The sequence below is a fragment of the Leptonychotes weddellii genome, chromosome 4, assembly GCF_054177405.1.
Source record: "Leptonychotes weddellii isolate Sample4059 chromosome 4, ASM5417740v2, whole genome shotgun sequence".
Lineage (NCBI taxonomy): Eukaryota > Metazoa > Chordata > Mammalia > Carnivora > Phocidae > Leptonychotes > Leptonychotes weddellii.
The window spans coordinates 40,511,683-40,533,008 of record NC_138372.1 but is presented as its reverse complement, the minus strand read 5'-3'; the positions used below and the strand labels follow the sequence as shown (position 1 = coordinate 40,533,008).

General features: G+C 39.7%; 1 protein-coding gene across 3 annotated transcripts in view; it reads left to right on the top strand.

Moving 5' to 3' along the window:
- The window catches only part of USP24 (ubiquitin specific peptidase 24), a 134,320-nt gene that overhangs the window by 57,470 nt on the left and 55,524 nt on the right, over window positions 1-21,326 (top strand). For all 3 annotated transcript variants that reach the window (XM_081818485.1, XM_081818483.1, XM_081818486.1), the window contains 16 exons: window positions 734-841; window positions 1,513-1,662; window positions 2,304-2,435; window positions 3,283-3,394; window positions 4,494-4,570; window positions 5,581-5,721; window positions 5,887-5,940; window positions 7,214-7,329; window positions 10,511-10,577; window positions 10,702-10,812; window positions 11,491-11,589; window positions 11,684-11,857; window positions 16,331-16,416; window positions 16,570-16,663; window positions 17,697-17,852; window positions 20,757-20,854. In XM_081818485.1, coding sequence (XP_081674611.1) covers window positions 734-841; window positions 1,513-1,662; window positions 2,304-2,435; window positions 3,283-3,394; window positions 4,494-4,570; window positions 5,581-5,721; window positions 5,887-5,940; window positions 7,214-7,329; window positions 10,511-10,577; window positions 10,702-10,812; window positions 11,491-11,589; window positions 11,684-11,857; window positions 16,331-16,416; window positions 16,570-16,663; window positions 17,697-17,852; window positions 20,757-20,854 — 1,775 coding nt within the window. The remainder of the gene's footprint in view (window positions 1-733; window positions 842-1,512; window positions 1,663-2,303; window positions 2,436-3,282; window positions 3,395-4,493; window positions 4,571-5,580; window positions 5,722-5,886; window positions 5,941-7,213; window positions 7,330-10,510; window positions 10,578-10,701; window positions 10,813-11,490; window positions 11,590-11,683; window positions 11,858-16,330; window positions 16,417-16,569; window positions 16,664-17,696; window positions 17,853-20,756; window positions 20,855-21,326) is intronic.

Sequence of the window (21,326 nt, the reverse complement as noted above, 5' to 3'; positions counted from 1 at the left end):
TTTGTAAATGTCTTAGTTAGAAAGATGCTATGTATTAAAGAGCAGTTCTTTTAAAGATTATTTCACGAACGTCAGACTTTTCAGATACGTACTATGAAAGATCTGGATTGTCGTGTACCAGTTTCAGAAATAACATTTGAAAGTGTTATGAAAAATATAAGGTATAAATGTATAGTGGCTGTAATAATTAATAAAAATAGAATTCTCTCTTGCAGAATTATTTTAACTAGGACGTACAAGAAGATCATGAGTATTTTCTTTAATATTTAGACCACTATTGGTATCTTGATCATATCATTGGTATCCTAATCACATAATTATAGAAAATCATATTTTTATACCACTTATCAGCCAGCTCAGTATTATCCAAGGTAAATTTTGACCATCAGTTTATTTCATTCCAACATGTCCTAGCAGCCTGTGCTACTTAATCTATCCTCTGAAGTTGCTAATTCCTTGTCTGTTTTTTGCTGATGTACCCCTATACATTTACTGTCACTTCACATCCACTCCTGTTTGCAGTTCTTGGCCTTAGGAAATTGCATGCAGAATAAGAAGTTGAAGACTGAATTATGAATGCATGGAGATGAGCTCTAAGTGAGCCAGTGTGAAGAGAAAAATAATAGAATGTGTAGCCATAAAACCTAATTGACTTGGGAAATTTTTATAGCTAATAAATTTAGCCTGCCGTTTATTTCTAGCTTTAACTGATGTAACTTCTTTTTAACTCTAGTCATCTCAGCTCAATAATCCCCAGTTTGTATGGGTGGTGCCGGCTTTGCGTCAGCTTCATGAGATCACCCGCTCGTTTATAAAACAGACCTATCAAAAGCAAGACAAGGTAAGAGAAGAGCCCTGTTCAATGACTATACAGTTATATACACAACTGTTGGAATAACAAAACATAAAGATCTTGCTGAGTTTATCGTCACTATTTTACATTTATATGATTAATATCATTCATTTATATTCTCTAATAATCTTGAGTTTAAACATCATTCTACTTTCATTTCGATGGAGCTTTTCTTTTGATCTATCCTGAACTCATGTCCTTTTTATTTCCTTAATTTATTGAAATGATTACGCCAGTTTTTAAAAGTTAGAATGGTATTTTGGAAATGTGTTTGGAAAGATGTAAAGACATTTGATCTCAGGAAGATTAGATTGTTTAAGGACCTGGAGCTTCCTTGGTGGGAGAGACTTGGGAAGAAAGATCCGGAAAAGTACACAAGCAGTGAAATAGTTCTTTGGAAAGTTGCCTTAAAAAAAAAAAAAAAAAAAAAAAACTCTCTAGAAGAAAAAAATTATCAGAAGTTTATTAATTCCCTTAATTCTAGTTATGTGCACACTAGATGATTTTATTTGCTTTTGTGCAGGGTTGGGATTGAAGAAATCCTTAGATTCGCTGTCCTTCACTCACCTAGGACCATGTGCTAAAACAGAAGCTTGTGTTAAACTGACAGAATCACTGCAGATTCTCATACCATTTTTCTTTTTGTTGTTTTTGCCAAGAGCATTATTCAAGACTTGAAGAAAAATTTTGAAATCGTGAAATTGGTAACAGGAAGTTTGATAGCCTGTCATCGACTTGCAGCCGCTGTGGCTGGACCCGGAGGCTTAACTGGTTCGACACTGGTAGATGGCCGATACACTTACCGGGAGGTATCCGGCATGGCGCTTTTGTGTTGTGATTTACAGCATTCATCTGGCTTTTTGCACTTGAACTATAAAAATAATATTTGTTGGGTGTCACTTGAAAAGAGGCGGCGTGAGGTATCTTTGTAGTGACGGAACAGTTTTGTGTTCTGGCTATAACCATTTTAAAATAAAAGTTGAGAAAATTGTTATTTCTGGGTAAATCTTTCAGTAAATCCCCTAAAAACTCCCTGTGATAAAGTGATAAAGATAACCATCTTTCTTCTGTCTTTCTTCTGAAATAATAATTGTCAGTTCTGTGGAGAATTGTTTCTTAAATCAACTGATTAGTAACATTGTTTTTAAAAATTGGAAAAAATCTTAACTCACCACTTGTGAGTTTGTGGTGTTTTACTTTGAGATTGCTGAAATGATATTTTACTGACATCCAAAGTCAACTGAAATTGGTAATAGACTTGAAGTAGCTTCCAAAACATTGTGCCGTCAGCTTACAAACAGATGTCTCACATTTATTTTACTCTTAATTATATGAGAAAGTGTTAGGTAGAACTCTCTCTTTTTTTTTTTAATTAAAAAAATTTGTTTTTAATTTTGCTTTTAGGTAGGAATGCCTGGAGTTAACTAATTAGCATTACTTCTTTTTGCAGTATTTAGAGGCCCATCTAAAATTTCTAGCATTTTTCTTACAAGAAGCTACTCTGTATCTGGGTTGGAATCGTGCCAAGGAAATCTGGGAGTGTCTTGTGACTGGCCAGGATGTTTGTGAATTAGATAGAGAGGTAAGAAGATGGTAGGGTGGATAAAATAAGGCAGAAGTGGGACTTAAATATTTTACCTTTTCTGTATGTCTCATATTTTTTGTGGGTCTCACATCTTTAATTCTAAACACTTCTCAATTGGCTAAGCATACATTTATACTAACAGGCCAGGAACTGTAAGTGCTGAAAAAATACTTCATATAATATATATCTAGGACCTAAATATATGAGTTCTTTGGTAATTTTTATACCATTCTGGATAAGACCAAATTCAGAGTGAGCACAGCTACAGAATTCTTGGTGTGTCTTATGTTTTTTTCTCCCTCCCATGGAACTAATTTCAAGTTACCAACCAGAAACTTTGAATTCCTGTAATGATATTGCACCCCAGAAACACAAAGAAGAATAAATGCCTAGACAGATTTTTTAAACTATAATTAAGCAGCTGAAAGTAGATTAAGCCAGGAGCAGAACACCTGACTTGGCGTATTTTAACAATGAATTGCTGTCTGCTCATCTCATTTTACAGAACTATAACTGCTTCATAGCATTGTTGAAAGGACCACATACATGCCTTTGCCTAGCACAGTGGCTGGCCATAGCAAGGCTTGTTAATAAGCGTTAGTGGAGAAGCCCAAGTTTAAACTCCATTGAACAGTGTGAGTCTATATTTGCATTATCTGGGGGAGAGGTTGCTAGAACTGCTTTGTTTAGTTCCAGAGTACCAGGCATTTCAGTTTTCAGTGGTATTTTGTCAATAAATATTTTTGAAGATTTAAACATAACTTATCTTCACTCTCCCACTTTGGAATATGTATTTGCCTGAAATGGATTTTAGTTACAGGGTAACATTTGTCTTGATCCACAGATGTGTTTTGAATGGTTTACAAAAGGGCAGCATGATCTTGAGAGTGATGTTCAACAGCAGCTTTTCAAGGAGAAAATTCTTAAATTGGAGTCATATGAAATCACAATGAATGGTAGGAAAACAACTTAAAATCTTTTTTTCTCATTTAGTTAAGAAATTTTATTCTTTCCTTTCCCTCTGAGTCCACTTCTCAGAAGCAACTAATCAGTCTGGAATAGCCTTCTGGACTTTTCTTTACATCTATGTAAAGAAACATATGTTTATATACACAGATAAGTTCCTTTTTATGTGAATGGTATCGTATGATTCATTTTAAATTATATGGTCCGATAGCTCAAACGGTCAAATGGTGGCATGTATCAGTACTTCACTCCATTTTATGGCTGAATAATATTCCATTGTATGAATATACTACATTTTATTTATGCATCCATCAGTTGATGGACATTGGGTTGTTACCACTTTTTGGCTATGATCACTAACACTGCTATAAGCATTTATGTACAAGTTTTTGTGTGGACGTTAGTTTTCATTTCTCTTCAGTGTATATTGAGGAGTCGAATTGTATCCTGGAACTAACATTTGAAGAACTGTCAAAATATTTTGCAAAATGGCTGTACTATTTCATACTCCTCTCAGCAGCATCTGAGGGTTTCAGTTCCTTCCCATCTTCAACAACACTTTTTATTGTCTGTCATCTTTATTCTTGCCATCCTGGTGTGTGTCAGGTGTTATCTTGTGGTTTCGGTGTGCATTTCCCTGATGACTGATGATATTGAACATCTGTGCATGTGTTTATTGACTGCATATAGTCTTTGAAGAAATGTCTATTCAAACCTTTTGCCCATTATGAGTTGGGTTGTCTTTTTATTGTTGAGCTGTATATTCTGCATAGTAGCTCCTCATTGGATATACGATTTGCAAATACTGTGTCGCCTTCAGTGGGTAGTCTTTTCACACTCTCATAGTCCTTTGAAGCACAAAGTTCTTGATTTTGATGAGGTCCAATTTATCTGTTTTTTTTTTCTGGTGTTGTTTGTGCTTTTGGTACTATATCTAACAAACCATAGCCTAATCTGTGGTCTTGAAGATTTATGTCTGTTTGGTCCTAAGAGTTTTACAGTTTTGGCTCTTGGTATACTTGGAGTCTTTTCATTGGTTATCTGTGGTACTTAGAGTGCATGAATTTATCTGACCTTCTATAATTTCAGGTTTTAACTTATTTAAGACTTTTTTTGAAAATGTGAATCTTTGTGATCATCGATTGAAACGACAAGGAGCTCAGTTGGTGAGTACATTATTCTGAAATCTAGGTAATTTGGATAATCTAGTAAAACACGACAAAAAAGGTGTAATTTTGTTAAGGAATGGGCATCTCCTCGACTGCCGTCTTCTGCATTGACGACAGGGCTTCTCTTAGAGCGTAACAGAGGTCCCCCTTCCCAGCACAGCGACACCTCGCCAACTGCCTGTGAGAGCACAGTTGACTCTCCAATCCCTCCGTGCTTCTTGCTGACCTGGGGCAGCCAGCTGCCTCCTGTGGCTAGGTGAATGCAGTGTAGGGATCGTTTCATTGAAGCTTCCAACTCCTCATATCTGGTAATGGACATGTTCCTAAAAAGTAACAACATCTTTAATTCTGAAGATGAATCTTCAGTTCATCGCAGTGGCAGGGATTTGGGGAGAAATTTTTAGGAACAGTCAGTGAAGCCGGAAAATGAGGATCCGTAGAATATATATAGCGTATGTTTATTATATTTACATATGCACCTTAAGAAAGACAGACAAAAAATAACTCTCTTTTCTAAGACCTAACTCTTTTGATTCAAGACCTGGCTTCCTGGATGGTAAGAATTTTTTAAAAATCTCTAAGGCCTAGATCCTGTCACTTGAACTGAGCTTTGGGAAGACCAGATTGAGCCTCAAGGATTATTAACCACTTCCAGCCGGCCTCTCTTGCCTTTTGGAGAAAAGCTCTTGAAGATGGTGCCCACCTCACTCCTATGTGTTTCCGCTTCTGTAGTCTGTCTGGGTAGATTTCCAGCTTGGGTTTAGGAATATCTGGAGAAAACTCTCCATATCCTGGTGGCCATGGACATAGGCCAGTGTTTCTGTGGTTTTTTTTCTTTGTTTTACAGTTCCAAATCAGCACAACAGTGCTCTCGCGTGTAGCTTAGTTTTTGCAGCCTTAATTCATACTAAACATAAAAGGTGTAGACTTGAGTGATATAATAGAAAATAATTGTCTGTAATTTTGTGACCTTGGTGTGCTTTACAATTTTTTTTTCTTTTGAACAGTATGTAGAAAAGCTGGAATTGATAGGAATGGATTTCATTTGGAAAATAGCCATGGAATCACCTGATGAAGAAATTGCTAATGAAGCTATTCAGTTAATCATAAATTATAGTTACATTAACCTAAATCCTAGATTAAAGAAGGTGGGTGCTCGTGCACAGAACAGAAGATTTATATATATATGTTTTTATTGATAAGTTCTCACCCTTGGTGTGCCTGAAAATTGGCTTTTTTATTTTGATATTTTGCTCTTAATAATGATTGCAACTAAATATCGGACTAATTTTAATTTCTTTTATCTCTTGTAGGATTCTGTATCATTACATAAGAAATTTATTGCTGACTGTTACACGAGATTAGAAGTGAGTGGTAAATTTCCTTTGAACCTATTTTTGAATTTCATTTGAACCTGTTTTTGAAATAAATGCTTTGATGTTTTTCCTTTTTTAATTTTATATTGGGATCATGTAAAATATTGATATTTGTGGCTGGATTCTACTGAAGAATTTGTCAACAGTACCTTATTGTCACATAGGGAACAGACATTTGCCTTGGTTCCCCCAGTACAGAAATGTCCTTTATGGGAAAGCTTTCCTTCTCTTTCCACCACCCCTCCTCCCCACTCCACCCACCCCCCATTTTGGGGTATAGAAACTGTCTTCAGAAAACAGGTCTGCTATACATTCCACATTTCTTTTTTCTCTTTCTTTTTTTTTTTTTTAAAGATTTTATTTATCTATTTGACAGAGAGAGATACAGCAAGAGAGGGAACACAAGCAGGGGGAGTGGGAGAGGGAGAAGCAGGCTTCCTGCCGAGCAGGGAGCCCGATGTGGGGCTCGATCCCAGGACCCTGGGACCATGACCTGAGCTGAAGGCAGATGCTTAACGACTGAGCCACCCAGGCGCCCCTACATTCCACATCTAATAGATTCTTTTCTCCTTCTCTTTCTGTCCAGGAGTTTCATGAAAGAACTTGCTTTTCCTACCCTTACCCATTTTCACCCGAGACTGTATCTTAAATGTTATTAAAGGCCTCGCAGGACACTCAGTAGTTGGTGGTATTGGTGGTCTTTGTCCATTAGAAGCCTGCTGTGTGATACCATCTCACATCTATTTCCAGCATGACGGTTAAAGCATTAAACAGTCATTTTCATTCTTAATTGTACTTAAATTTTATATCTAATGGAGAGTATTCCAAAAACATAGGCTGCTGCCCCCAAGTGTCAATAAATTAACCTTCTGATGATGAATATGTGCTTGAATCCGTACAGGATTTTCCAAATTGTGACTTCCATCCAGATAGGTCATCATAAGAAAACATTTAAAATATTCAAATACCTTAAATGAGGTGTACCATTCAAGTTTTAACATATGTAGAACAGTAGTTCTCAACTAGAGGTTCTTTTGCCTCTCAGAGATCATTTGGCAGTGTCTGGAGACCTTTTTGGTTGTCACAGCCGGAGAGGTCCCCCTGGTACCTAGTGGTAGGTGGGTAGTGACTGGAGGTCAGAGATGTTGCCAAACATCCTGCAAAGCCCAGGAAAGCCCTCCAACAAAAAGTTTCCAGCCCAAAATAGCAGTAGGACCAAGGTTTGAGAAACCCTGATAGAGAATGATTGTTTCCTGTTTCATAGGCAGCCAGTTCAGCACTTGGTGGCCCCACTCTGACGCATGCTGTGACCAGAGCCACAAAAATGCTTACAGCGACAGCCATGCCAACTGTAGCAACATCAGTTCAGTCTCCTTATAGGTAAGAGTGACGAAATTATGGCACATCCTCGCCTGATGCAGGAATATATATGTCTGTATATATATATGTGTATGTGTGTATATATATGTATGTATGTATCAGTTTGAAAAAATAAAAAATAACTGGCTGCCTTTTTTGGAGATGTCTCAATTGTGGATTTCTTCCTTTTATGTCGTAATTTTTGCAAATAGTCATATCCTAAGAAATTGTATGACCACATCATACTTCCCCAAATCTGTATGTTTTTCCCTGAAGATCCGTAGGTCATCATCAGCACCACCCAGGTATTGCTCTGCCCCTCCCCTCTGCCTAGTGGTCAACTTCTGTTGTTTTGTTACTTTTTTTTTTTTTGTCTTTAAATAATTTTACTTTGACTCTGTGTAACAGGAGTAACCTACTCTTTGCAACAGACTACAGATATATTCGTTGTACAAAGAGCAATTTTTTCTACTTATGTAGACATAACTTTTCTCCTTGTGCCCAAATCAGGGCATTAACAGCATAAGCAAAATGAAATGGAAGATGATGGTTAATTAAAATTGTGTGTTATAATATTATCAGAGTTAAAACATTATTTACTTAAAATTATTTTTCAAAATAATTTTTTTTTTTTTTTTTAAAGATTTTATCCATTCATTTGAGAGAGAGAGAATGAGAGACAGAGAGCAGGAGAGGGAGGAGGGTCAGAGGGAGAAGCAGACTCCCCGCCGAGCAGGGAGCCCAATGTGGGACTCGATCCCGGGACTCCAGGATCATGACCTGAGCCGAAGGCAGTCGCTTAACCAACTGAGCCACCCAGGCACCCCTCAAAATAATTTTTAATAAGAATTCTATCACCAAATTCCAACTTTGAACTGACTGACTGGCGTCTTATCACATTGCCGTGTTTCCAGTGTTTCAGTGTTTTCAGATACTATCAGTGAAATCTGAGTTCAGTATTTGCTATAGTTATTTGATATGGTGAGGAACGTAGATGAATATTCAGAAACGTTAGGCTGAAGGAACTCAAATGCTCCTGTGAGGTTTTATAAGCCCTTCATTCTTAGCAGCCCCAAACCAGTGGTGTCCAGGAAACCTTGTCAGGTGCTCAGAACAAGGCTTACTTTACTGCGCTCTAGTTATGGGTGCTCAGATTGTCTCTTTACACTCTTGGAATGTCTTTATGTGTGTATTTGTTATTTATTTCTATTTACAGTTCTTTTTTCTTTTTAAAGCCTTTCTTTAGGAAAGGAATCAAAACAATATATCCTTACATTCTTCATCTTTTTTTTTTTTTTTAAAGGAGTTGAGTACTGGGTAGTGATATTTTATTAATATGAGAGATGCCAATAAAACTCAACCCTCTTGGTGCTCTTTTTAAAATGCCAGAAAGTGGGATGCCTGGCTGGCTCAGTCAGTAGAGCATGCAACTCTTGATCTTGGGGTTGTAATTTCGAACCCCACATTGGGTGTGGAGATTACTTTAAAATCTTACAAAAAATGGTTAAAATGGTAGTAAGTGATTACAGAGTATTCAGCTCATAATAAGAACACTAACATGAGCTTTGCATTCCCATATTGATAGAAGTGTATTTCATATAGGCTTTCATTGAGAATATGTATTGAGAATTCCTGATTACATGTTTGTAAGATGTGGTCCATCTCTGCCTAGGTCCTTAATGATTCATTTGTCTGACAAACCAGAGTAGAAATGCATTGATGAACTATTGGATCGGGATTTCCAAACTGCAACGTCTTTAAATAAGTGTGTTTTTTGTTTTTCTCTTTTTATAAGTGATTTTTATTCTGAATCAGTTCATGTTTGTATGACTACAGAGCAAAACTACAGGATAGTTTTTAACTATTCTTGTTATAAACTCTGAACACTGTTAATAGGAATATATAATTTCAAAATTGCATTTGAACCAGGACACTGTAGTTGATCTTATTTCACTGGTTTTAAGAGAACTTCTCAGTGACCGTAATTGAGTTATTCTCTCATCTACACCATGTTCTGCAGTGCTGTCTGTGATTTAATTCATTATTGAGGCATAATTAAGTTCACTCAATCATTCACTTATTATTAGCACTTAGATATTTCCTAAAGATTTTCTATCTCAATATCATATTCTAGTCTTGCCCATAGCCTGAAAGGATTTAGAACTCTGTTTAAATGTATTTAACAAACTATTAGAATGTGTTTAATGAACTCTTTTTAAAGTGAAATTTCCAATATTGCTAATCAGCAAACCAGACCAATTGTTAGAAAATGGTAGTATCTTTTTTCAGATTTAGAAATGTCCCTATTTGAAATGCCTAGACTTTCTGGAATAGCACATGTTTAAATTAAGGGCACTTGGATTTTCATCTCTTGATGTTAACACATGTAATGTTCTCTTTCATAAAATATGGAGCTGTGAATGTATAAGCTGCTGAATGTTGGAGTTGGAGTCCTATGAATTAAGATAATAGTAATATTCCCTAAGTCGGACCAAAAGGGACCTCAGGTCCCATTTTCGGGTGTGCTAGAGCTCCACACTTCCTGGCCATATGTTGCCTGTTCTTGAGATGGTTGTCTCCTGATGTGTGTTGATTTCTTAAGTACTTTGAAAACCGGTGGTTAGATAATAAATTCTTATGCTTGTATGTTTTACCTATACGGGATGTTCATTTAAACCAGATAAACAATTGTTTGTCCTTCACTTCTTCCTCATTCTCAGACTCATTAAAACAGCAAGTGTTATTTGTGGTAGGCTTACTGGTTTGCATTTGTCTTCTGATTTTCAGGCAGTTCAGAACTTGGTGAGAGAGAGTCCATGTGTTTACCAAATTATGTGGCATATTTTAGTTGTAAGATTATGAGACTCAAACTTACTGATAGTTCACTCTTGGTGGATTGATGGACAAATAGACCTGGAGACCCAGGTCCTCTCTCTACAGAACAGCTGTTTACAAAGAGAGGAAAGGACAGGACAGGAGAGGACACCCGGAGATACTTGTCCTCCCTGACTCTTTGGGTGCGTTCCAGCTGTGAGCTGGTTGAGCCACCCCCCCACCCCCACCCCCACCGGTGCAGGGGAAGTTTAGTCTGCAAATTTCAGCCTTTGACCAGTGAGTGCTAGCTGTGTGGTTTTGGTGAAGCAGACTGGAATCAAGCAATTCATTTCAAATATGTTCCAAAAAAATTTTTTTTAATACGTAGATCCACTAAACTTGTAATAATCGAGAGGTTGCTGCTTCTGGCTGAACGCTATGTGATCACTATAGAGGTAAGCCTCTCTTTTTAAAGTCACTTTATCATTGTATCATTAGACTGGTTGTGTTCGGTGTGTATTTCTGAGATGTTTCAGTGATGCTGTGCGTCTGACTTGTTTGACTTATATCTTTTTCAAGGATTTTTACTCTGTTCCACGAACTATTCTACCTCATGGTGCCTCATTTCATGGACATCTTTTAACTCTTAATGTTACGTATGAGTCTACCAAAGATACCTTCACTGTAGAGGTAGGTTTACGTTGAGCCCTGGAGCCGTTCTCGTATTGTCTTATTACTTTTAGTTTTGCGAGAGCACTGTGGGTTGGGATAGCTGTGTGAGCGACTATTCTCCAAGCTGTTTGGTCAACAAATCCAGACTAAACACCTGCAGTGAAAGGGAAGTAATGGGGTAGAAGCAGGCCCATAAGTGAGCACGTGATAGAACATCAGGTGGTGATGAGTGTTCTAAAGAATGAGTAAGAATAAAGCTGGATGATTTGGTAGAGTGATGCATGTATGCGAAATGTCATAAAAAGATGGGCAGGGAAGTGGTGGTGACATTTGAGCAAAGATGGAATAAAGTGACAGCAAGCCGTTTCTGGGGAAGAACATTCCAAGCGAAGGGAGCGGCAGGGACAGAGGCCCTGCCGTGGGGCTTGCGTGGCTTGTTCGGTGACAGGCAGGGTAGCTGGTGGTGGAGCACAGAGAGAATGGGAGAGCGTGGCGACCCCGCGCAGAAGGACTTGAGATATGATGCCCGCGAGATGGCAAGGACGGGGGCAGGAAAGTGGACATTGAATTACTACAGAAGGGGAGCCTCCCAGGCGGGGAGTCTTGTCTGTGGGGTCTCTGCTGTTGTTCCCGGCTTCTGGAACAGTGCCTGGTACCTGGTCCCTCCTCACAGTGATGTTTGCTTTTATCGTGCAGGCCCACAGTAATGAGACCATAGGGAGCGTGCGGTGGAAGATAGCCAAGCAGTTGTGCTCGCCTGTGGACAACATACAGATTTTTACCAACGATAGTCTGGTAGGTCTGCTCCAACCGTTGGCGGCCCTTCAGCCTGACGTCCACACCTCCGTCCTCCTTTCCCTCTCGGTAATTAAGAAACCGCTATTTGCAGCTGACGGTGAATAAAGATCAAAAGCTCCTCCACCAGCTGGGCTTTTCTGATGAACAGATCCTCACAGTGAAGACTTCGGGCAGTGGGACCCCATCCGGGAGCTCCGCCGACTCCTCAACCAGCTCCAGCAGCAGCGGCAGTGGGGTCTTCAGCTCCTCGTACGCCATGGAGCAGGTACGGGGTGACGGTCCGCTGACAAGTCAGAACTTAATCTTCGTGCTTGTGCCTTCGGCCCATATAGGCTTGGCTGACTGGGTCCTTTTCTGTCCGACCCGTCCTGACTGATGAGGTTCCTCATGAGGGAACAAGTGGAGACAGCCAGGGGACTCCTTTGTGTAGAGATCAAGGGTGAAGAAGACCCAGCGGGGCCGACGACAGAGGAGCCAGAGAGGAAGGGGAGAGCCAAGCGAGGCCAAGCAGATCCTTGACTCTGCCTTTAAAATGCATCTAGAATCTAGCTACTCTTGTCTGCCTCCGTGGCTTCCGCATGGGTCCAGGCAGCTGTCCTGCCTCACCTGAAGTGTTTCGGCAGCGCCTGCGGGCTCTCTCGGCTCTGCCCTTACACCCCTCAGCCTCTTCACTGTGCGGCGCCCAGCAGCCAGGGCTCTTCTTAAACCGCAGTCACATGGTGCGCAGACCCTTCTGTGGCTTCATCTAATTAGAGGAGGCGCCCGAGTCTACCCTACAGGGCTGATCTCCTGAACCCTCGTGGCACTTCTCTGAGATCACCTCGCGCAACCTCCCTCGGTCCCACCGCCCCTGCTGTACCGGCCTCCATGTTGGTCCTCAGACTTAGTACAGTCTGTGCTCTTGCACTTCCCTGTGTCTGGAATGTTCTTCCCCAGTATCCTGGTGGTCCTCTCTCACGTTCTTCAGCTCTCGCTCAAGTATTGCCTTCTCAGTGAACCTTCTTTGGCAATCTTATTTAAATTTTTAACCCCATCCCTGCCCTTCGTATTTCCCTTCTTGACTTACTTTAACATATTATATGTTTTATCTTATTTAATGTCTCTCTGTCCCCGATGAGATATAAACTCCATGAGAGCAGGCTTCTGCCTGTTTTGCTCATTGTTGTATCCCCAGCACCTAAAAGAGTGCCTAGAACATAATAGGTACTCAATCAGTATTTGTCCAGTCATTTCATGAATCCACCCATTTATTTGGTACCCTCTGTGTCAGGACAAAGCTTGGTACCAGAGTACAGAACTGATTCTGCTGGTTCTGCTTCTTTGCTTTTACAGTCTAGAGAGGAAGACCACACCAGACCTCATGTAAAGGTATTCAAATAGCACATGAGGTTTTTTTCATAGTTATATATATTGCTTTAATTCCAAATAGAAGATGTTTGTGTACTGTGTTTTTTTCCTAACTTATCATAAACTTGCTATAGATCTCAAGAACTCCTCGGGGCTAGTATTAGTATAATGGGTTTTTTCTTTTCTTTTTTTTAAGTGACTACACTTATATAATAGTAAGAATTTAAGGAAGGGGGCGCCTGGGTGGCTCAGTCGTTGAGCATCTGCCTTTGGCTCAGGTCATGATCCCACGGTCCTGGGATCGAGCCCCGCATCGGGCTCCCTGCTCGGCGGGAAGCCTGCTTCTCCCTCTCCCACTCCCCCTGCTTGTGTTCCTGCTCTCACTGTGTCTCTATCAAATAAATAAGTAAAATATTAAAAAAAAAAAAAGAATTTAAGGAAGATCCCACTCAGAGTAGTATTATAACAGTTAATCAACAGCAGAAACAATGTACAAGCATGCCTTCACTCATTGCATTTTGCAGATGGTGTGTTTTTTACAAATTGAAGGTTGGTGCCCAACTCTGTACCAAGCAAGGCTGCTGGTGCCATTTTTCCAACAGCATTTGCTGACTTTGTGTCTCTGTGTCACACTTTGGTACTTCTCACAGTATTTTAAACTTATTCATTATTATATTTGTCATGATGATCTATGGTCAGTGATCGGTGATGTTACTATTGTAATTATTTTGGAGCATCACAAACCGTGCCCATATAGGACGGCAAACTTAATAAATGTTGTGTGTGTTCTGACTGCTCCACAACCAGCTGTTCCCACATCTCTCTCCCTCTCCTTGGGTCCCTTATTCCCTGAGACACAACAATACTGAAATTAGTTAGTAAACCTGTAATGGCCCCTGGGCGTTCAGGTGAGAGGAAGAGCTGTGCATCTCACTTTAAATCAAAAACTAGGAATGATTAAGCTTCATCAGGAAGGCATGTCAAAAGCTGAGTTAGGCCGAAAGGGAAGCCTCTTGCACCAAACACTTAGCCAAGTTGTGAAAGCAAAGGAAGAGTTCTCGGAGGAAATTGAAAGTGCTACTCCAGTGAACACACGAATGATAAGAAAGTCAGCCAGCCTTACTGCTGAGATGGAGAAAGTGTGAGTGGTCTGGATAGAAGAGCAAACCAGCCACCATATCCTCTTCAGCCAAAGCCTGACCCAGAGCAAGGTCCTCGCTCTCCTCTACTCTGTGAAGGCTGAGAGAGGTGAGGAGGCTGCAGAAGGAAAGTTGGAAGCAGCAGAGGTGGGTTCGTGAGGTTTAGGGAAAGAAGCCGCCTCCATAACGTGGAAGTACCAAGGTGAAGCAGCCACCTGGGTGTAGACGCTGCAGCAGGTGATTGGAAGCTCTGGCTCAGATCACTCATGACGGTGGCTACACTAAACAACAGATTTTCAGTGTAGACGGAACAGCCTTCTATTGAAAGAAGATGCCATCTAGGACTTCCATAGCTAGAGAGGAGAAGTCCGTGCCTGGCTTCAAAGCCTCAAAGGACAGGCTGACTTTCTTGTGAGGGGCTAATGCAGCTCGTGACTTTAAGTTGAAGCCAGTGCTCATTTACCATTCATAAAACCCCAGGACCCTCAAGAATTACGCTAAATCTATACTTTCTGTGCTCTGTAAACGGAACAAGAAAGCCTGGATGATAACACATCTGTTTACAACATAATTTACTGAATATTTTAAGACCCCTGTTGAGACCTGCTCAGAAAAAAAGATTCCTTTCAAAATGTTACTGCTCATTGACAATACATCTGGTCACCCAAGAGCTCTGATGGAGATGAACGAGATAAATGTTTTCATGCCTGCTAACACAGCATCCATTCTGCAGCCTGTGGATCAAGGAGTCATTTTGACTTTCAAGACGTATTATTTAAGAAACACATTTCCTAAGGCTGTAAGCGCCATAGATAGTGATTCTTCTGGTGGCTCTGGGCAAAGTAAATTGAAAACCTTCTGGAAAGGATTCGCCATTCTAGAAGAACATTCATGATTCATGACAAGAGGTCAGGATAGTAACATTAACAGGAGTTTGGAAGAAGCTGGTTCCAACCGTCATGGGCGACTTAGAAGGGGTTCCAGACTTCAGGGGAGGAAGTGACTGCAGATGGGGTGGAAGGAACAAGAGATCTAGAAGTGGAGCCTGCAGGGGGGACTGCGTGGCTGCCATCTCAGGGTAAAACTTGAGCGGGTGTGGAGTTGCTTCTTACGGATGAACAAAGAAAGTGGTTTCTTGAGATGGAATCTACTCCTGGTGAAGATGCCATGAAGGTGGTGGAAAGACAACAAAGGATTTGCAATATCACAGAAACTTAGTGATAAAGCAGCAGCAGGGCCTGAGAGGACTGACTCCAATTTTGAAAGAAGTTCTTCTGTGGGTAAAATGCTATCAAACAGCATCTCGTGCTACAGAGAAATCATTCGTGAAAGGAAGACTCAGTCGATGCAGCCAACTTCAGTGTGGTCTTATTTTAAGGCATTGCCGCAGCCACCCTCATCCGTCGGCAGCCATCGCCATCGAGGCAGGCTCCTCCCCCAGCAGAAAGATCGAGACTTCCTGAAAGCTCAGATGTTGGTTAGCATTCTTTAGCAATAAAGTCCTTTTTAATTAAGACATATACGTTGTTTTTTAGACACAGTGCTACTGTACACTTAATAGACTGTAGTATAAACTTATATGCACTGAGAAACCAAAGAATTCCTTTGACTCTCGCAGTATTTGCTCTCTCACCATGGTCTGGACGTGAACCTACAATATCCGCAGTATGCCTGCACATAACATCTTCAGGCTTAACATTTTCAAATCGTCTCCTGTTTATCCTAAATTTATTAAAAATGTTCCCTTGTATAGTGACACTCTACAGTGACTCTAGTTTCTTATCTTTATAACCAGAAAATAGTACTTTAACCACACCTAAGTCTCTTCTACCTGTTGTGTGTGTGTGTATATATATATATACCTATGTACTACTTTCATTTTGCTTTTAAATCACTCATTGCCTTGTTTGCTCCTGACGAGCTATGATCAGCTTTCAACGGTGTCTACTCTCCATTCTATTAATTATACCTGCCCACCATTTTACTTCTCTTCCACTTCCTGCCTTTTGGCCCCTTAACCCTTCAGCAGCAGGTGGATAGGGGAGAGCCCAGGTAATAGGCACTAGAAGGATGTGGTCCTGCCAGTGTCTGTTCCCAGGTGTTGCTCTGTACTGCAGGGGAGCACACAGCTCCCCTCAAGCTTTGTGGCGACCACTCCTGCAGAAGTAGTAATTTTATTGTTGGCATGTTTGATGAGAAAAAGAGAAAATGTTTTTGTCAGTTTGTATTTATATTTTGCTTTTTTCCCTCAGGAGAAATCCCTCCCTGGTGTTGTGATGGCACTTGTATGTAATGTGTTTGACATGCTTTACCAGCTTGCCAATCTGGAGGAGCCAAGGTAAATATAAATGTTTACGAGGCCTGAAGGAGAGGAAGTTACTAAGGTTAGGGAACCAAGTCCATTTTGACTTGACTTTACATTTGTCGGGAACAAATGACTTTGGTATTGAAACCGGCTTATGTGAAAAAATTTGTGTTTGCAAAATTTCAGGATAACTCTACGAGTACGAAAGCTGCTGCTCTTGATACCCACTGACCCAGCCATTCAGGAAGCCCTGGACCAGCTTGATTCCTTGGGAAGAAAGGTACGAGTGTCTTGGACTTAAAGTGGCATGGAAATTTTAATGCCATGATTCAGTAGCGATACAACCTGAAATCACTTTCAGGCCTTATGCTATCCTATAACAGTTCTTCTTTAAAAAAATACCTTTGCTGTAAATGGAAATCAGAACTTCATGTTGACTTTTAAAAGACCTAGAATCAATAATGACATCAAATTTTAGAACCAGAAGAGCCTTTAATATGTACTTCCACATTCTTCTTGTCTGGATTAAGATATTGAAGCCCAAAGAGATGAAGTGTCTCGTCCAGGATCAGATTCTGGACAAGTGCTGATTCAGTGGAGACATTTTTCTTCTGTCATGACACCTCTCTGAATGTGATTGTTGCCTGTGTTTGAGTTGCTTGCATAATTATCATTTAATTTTTTTCCACTGTTGATATTTAAAGTTCATCTTAATTTCTGTAATGTTTTTCCTCAAGAATTTTATCATATGTATTAAAATTACATTCTCTCTATAATATTGTTTAATTATGTTCTCAGAACAAAGTCATGTAGAACAGAGTTGTTAGAACTGCAGTACGAATTTATGTTTCAGGGTTGAAGTTTACACCAGCTCATAGTCTTGTCATACACAGCTTAGGTATTTGCAGGGAGAACAAAACTAATGTAATTGCAAAATGTATCACTAGCACTAGCTCAAAACATGTTCAAAGCTTCCACTTCCACAAGTTCATAATTTAATTATCAGTATTTAGTAGTACAGATTTTTAAAACACGGAAACAAAGACGACCTTGCTAGTGTTACCTAGAAGACACTCTCAGACACGTTCCTGTAGGGTCAGGATGCTGTTGAGCACTTAAAGTTTGTGTGATGGAATTTGATGTTTTGTTAATTATTACCAAGTGATGTGTCCTTGAGGTTAATTTGTAGGAAATTCCTTTGGTGCGATTATATTAAAGAGGAAAAGAACATTAGAGTGCACACTGAGGTGTGTTTCTCCTTAACTTGTGCTTTTAACACATACATCCTTTGTTTTCATTCTTTAAAACCTTAGAAGACGTTACTGTCTGAAACGAGTTCTCAGTCCTCAAAGTCTCCATCCCTGTCCTCCAAGCAGCAGCATCAGCCAAGCGCCAGCTCAATTTTGGAAAGTCTGTTTCGATCCTTTGCTCCAGGAATGTCCACCTTCAGAGTGCTCTATAACTTAGAAGTAAGAAGCCTCATTTCTTTTCATTTCACCAGGACAGATTCATTTTTGTTTGCACATTCATGCTTTTAGATGTCGGAGATAAGTATTTTTATTGGATGATCTGTGAAAAAATAAGTTTTCAAAAAAAAGTAAAAAACAATATAAACTGAACCATTTTGTTGTTTTTTGGCCTTAGAAAAGGCTCAGTTTTTTTCACTTTATACCTATGCACACTGTTATACTCGCAGAACAACTTGTAAATAAATAATGAGGAATCCTTATGTAATAAAATATGCCATTATCTTCCTCTGGAATTTTAGCGAGTCTGTCCAATACAGTAGTAATCTTCAGCCTTCTTGTTATTAGATACATCCTAACTTTTTTAAAAACAATTGTAATTTGTTGTCATAATGAAGCTATGAAGAGTTTGTCAGAAAATACATCATCATTTCAAGGTTTTAAAAAAAAAGCAACTGGAAGAATTTAAGCAAAAGAATATTTTTATTATCCTCTTTCCAAAAAGTAGCTTTAAACTAGTAGATTTAGTTCAGTAAACATTTACTGTTTAATGTCTGCAAGTCATTGTGGTAGTTAAAGGATGAGAGTTGAAAAGACAAGATATCTGCTCCAAAATCTTGAGTAAGACATAAGAGAGGCTGCATATTCTGAGTCTTAAGAGCAGAGCAGTAACGGGGCAATAGGGGAGGGAAACGCTCTGCTCTTGGAGGGTGAGAGGTTAGACCTTCTTGCCATTTTAGGTCTGGAGAAAATAAAGCCCTGAATGATTTTGCTTTGCCCAAGTTTTATTTCCTCTGGCAGTCTAATTTAGAGTATGTAAATATATTCATTCATTTTTCTGCATCACTTGTTGCTCGTGTGTTCAAGCTGTGCTCTTTCATATTAGCCTTAATCATTCTTGTGAAGAAATGTGTTGGGTTCAAAAGGAGAATATATTTAGCAAATGTTTTTAAAAGAAAGCATGTCTTTATTTAATGTGGGCATTTAAAAATATATGTATATGATACTCTAAGACAGAAAATTGCCCAGAAATTTTTGGCCAGTTTAAGCTTATAAATTTTGCAATACCTGCAAGATTTGTCATTTGATTTTGAATGATTGTCTTAAAAAAAGTTAAGGTATAAACCTCAACACCCACATTTGAGAGCACCTAGAAAAGCAGAATGGTCCAACAGTGAGTCTGGCTTATCATCTGCTACCTAGATTGCATTATCTTAGAGCCAAAGGACAGTAGTAGTAAAATACCTCCAGCACAATTTCAGTACTTTTGATTAACTGGGAATTCCTTTGAGAGGTAGTTTGTTTTTGTTTTTTTGCTTTAGACAGCACAAAATATATGGAAAACTGAACACTTTCAAAAGCACTCATTTTGGGGCGCCTGGGTGGCTCAGTCAGTTAAGCGTCCGACTCTTGGTTTCGGCCCAGGTCATGATCTCAGGGTTGTGAGATGGAGCCCTGCATTGGGCTCTGTGCTCAGTGTGGAATCTGCTTGAGAGTCTCTCTCCCTCTGTCCCTCCTGCTCCTGATCTCTTTCTCTCAAGTAAATAAATCTTAAAAAAAAAAAAGTACTTATTTTAACTGACCCCTGGAAGGGTAATTTCTCTGCATTTTAGTCTTCAACTTACGTTTGTCTACTAGGAAGCTTCAAAGTAGCTATTCCAAATACCTACTGCTTTGAAGAAATCTTCCACCTTCACTAAATTGCTATCCGTTGAGAATGGGGAGTACATACGTGGCTGTCAACTCACAGGAAGGGTTAGAAAAGCAGAGGGCTCCCTTCCTCCCAGCAGTGCCCATAACCTGAGGCTGATGAGCCTATTTCCCAAAGAGCACTTCAGGAAGGAAACATTTGTGGAAAAGAAATCCCACACTAAAAGTCTACACACATAAAATCCATGGATTCATAGAAACAGATTTTCTAGAATAAAAAAGGATCTTGAATATATCTATTTTTAAAACCTTGGAGAACCTGAGGCAGTGGGTTCCTTTATTTTATTTTTTTTTTTATTTTTAAATCGTAACAACCAAATAAGCAGTTGGTTACTAAGTCTCATACTATAGGATGATTATTTCTTTGAAATAATTATCTGCCATACTAGAATTTTTAGTTACACTTTCCTTTAGGTACGTATATCAGTGCCATAAAAGGGGCATGGATTTAGGAGGGAGGCACATCTGGGTTTGAGGTCACTTAGCCTTTTGGGTCTCAGTCTTTACCTGTAAAGTAAAATACATAACAGCATGCATGGTGAAATTAAGAGAGAATGCATGTAAAGACTTCCTTTTATGCCTATTATGTAGGTGGTCAATAAATGGTAGGAGTTTCAGAATCATTATTAGCTCATCTAGCATTTTTTTTTAAAGATTTTATTTATTTGAGAGAGAGAGAGCGTGTGCACAAGTGGGGGAGGGACGGTGGGAGAGGGAGAAGCAGGCTCCCCGCTGAGCAGGAAGCCCGATACAGAGCTGCATCCCAGGACCCTGAGATCATGACCTGGGCCTAAGGCAGACACTTAACTGACTGAGCCACCCAGGTGCCCCCTCATCTTGGATTTTTAAGGAATGGGCTATTTTATAAAACTTCATCTTTTTCAAAAACATGTCTAGCATATCACATAATGTTATGTGCTCTTGTCTAAGCCTGAGACATCCACCTTTGCTGGTTTCATGAAAAGAACACACCAGCTTTCTTCAACAAAACAGATTTTCTTGCTAACTTATAGAACTTGGAAAACATGATTAGTTCAGTTGTGAAACGTCAGCCTCCTTCTTCTGGGAACGGGGTCGGGAAACAGCATGCAGCACTTAATGAGACTCAGACTCGAGTTATCGGATTGTTTTACTTAGTGAAGGAGTTATTTCTGCTGGAAATGTTGGGCTATCTAACTGTGCCTATCTGTTTTCAAGGTTCTAAGCTCCAAACTCATGCCAACAGCTGATGATGACATGGCAAGAAACTGTGCAAAATCCTTCTGCGAGAACTTCCTCAAAGCAGGAGGGCTGAGGTTAGAGTTTCACTATAATGTCACAAGAATTGCAAAGAATGAATATAGTTATTGTGGGTAATTTCTCCTGCTTGGCCTTGGTTATTCCTATAAGGTATTGTGTGAAATGTCACGAGAGTTATAAGAAGAAGAAATGGTGTTTCAGTCTTCGAAACGCTTAAATTCATTTTACGACTTTTGGTTATTTGGAGAACTGGCAGAAGCACATCTCCTTCCTTCCGGTAGTGGGAGAAATTCTTGAGGAGAGTAGAGGAGAGGAAGCAGATCTGTTTCTGCTGATTCCCGCATCAGTTTGACACCAGGCAAATTTGATTCCCGGTAATGGCTGTATATTTATGAGGCCTTATTAATGCTGGGGATGCAAAGATAACTTAGATCTCATTCCTGCCCTTTAGAGCCTCATGGTTTAACAAAGAATAACAAACAGTTATTAGAGGTATCAAAACAAGCTCATAAAATGCATTGGGTGGGA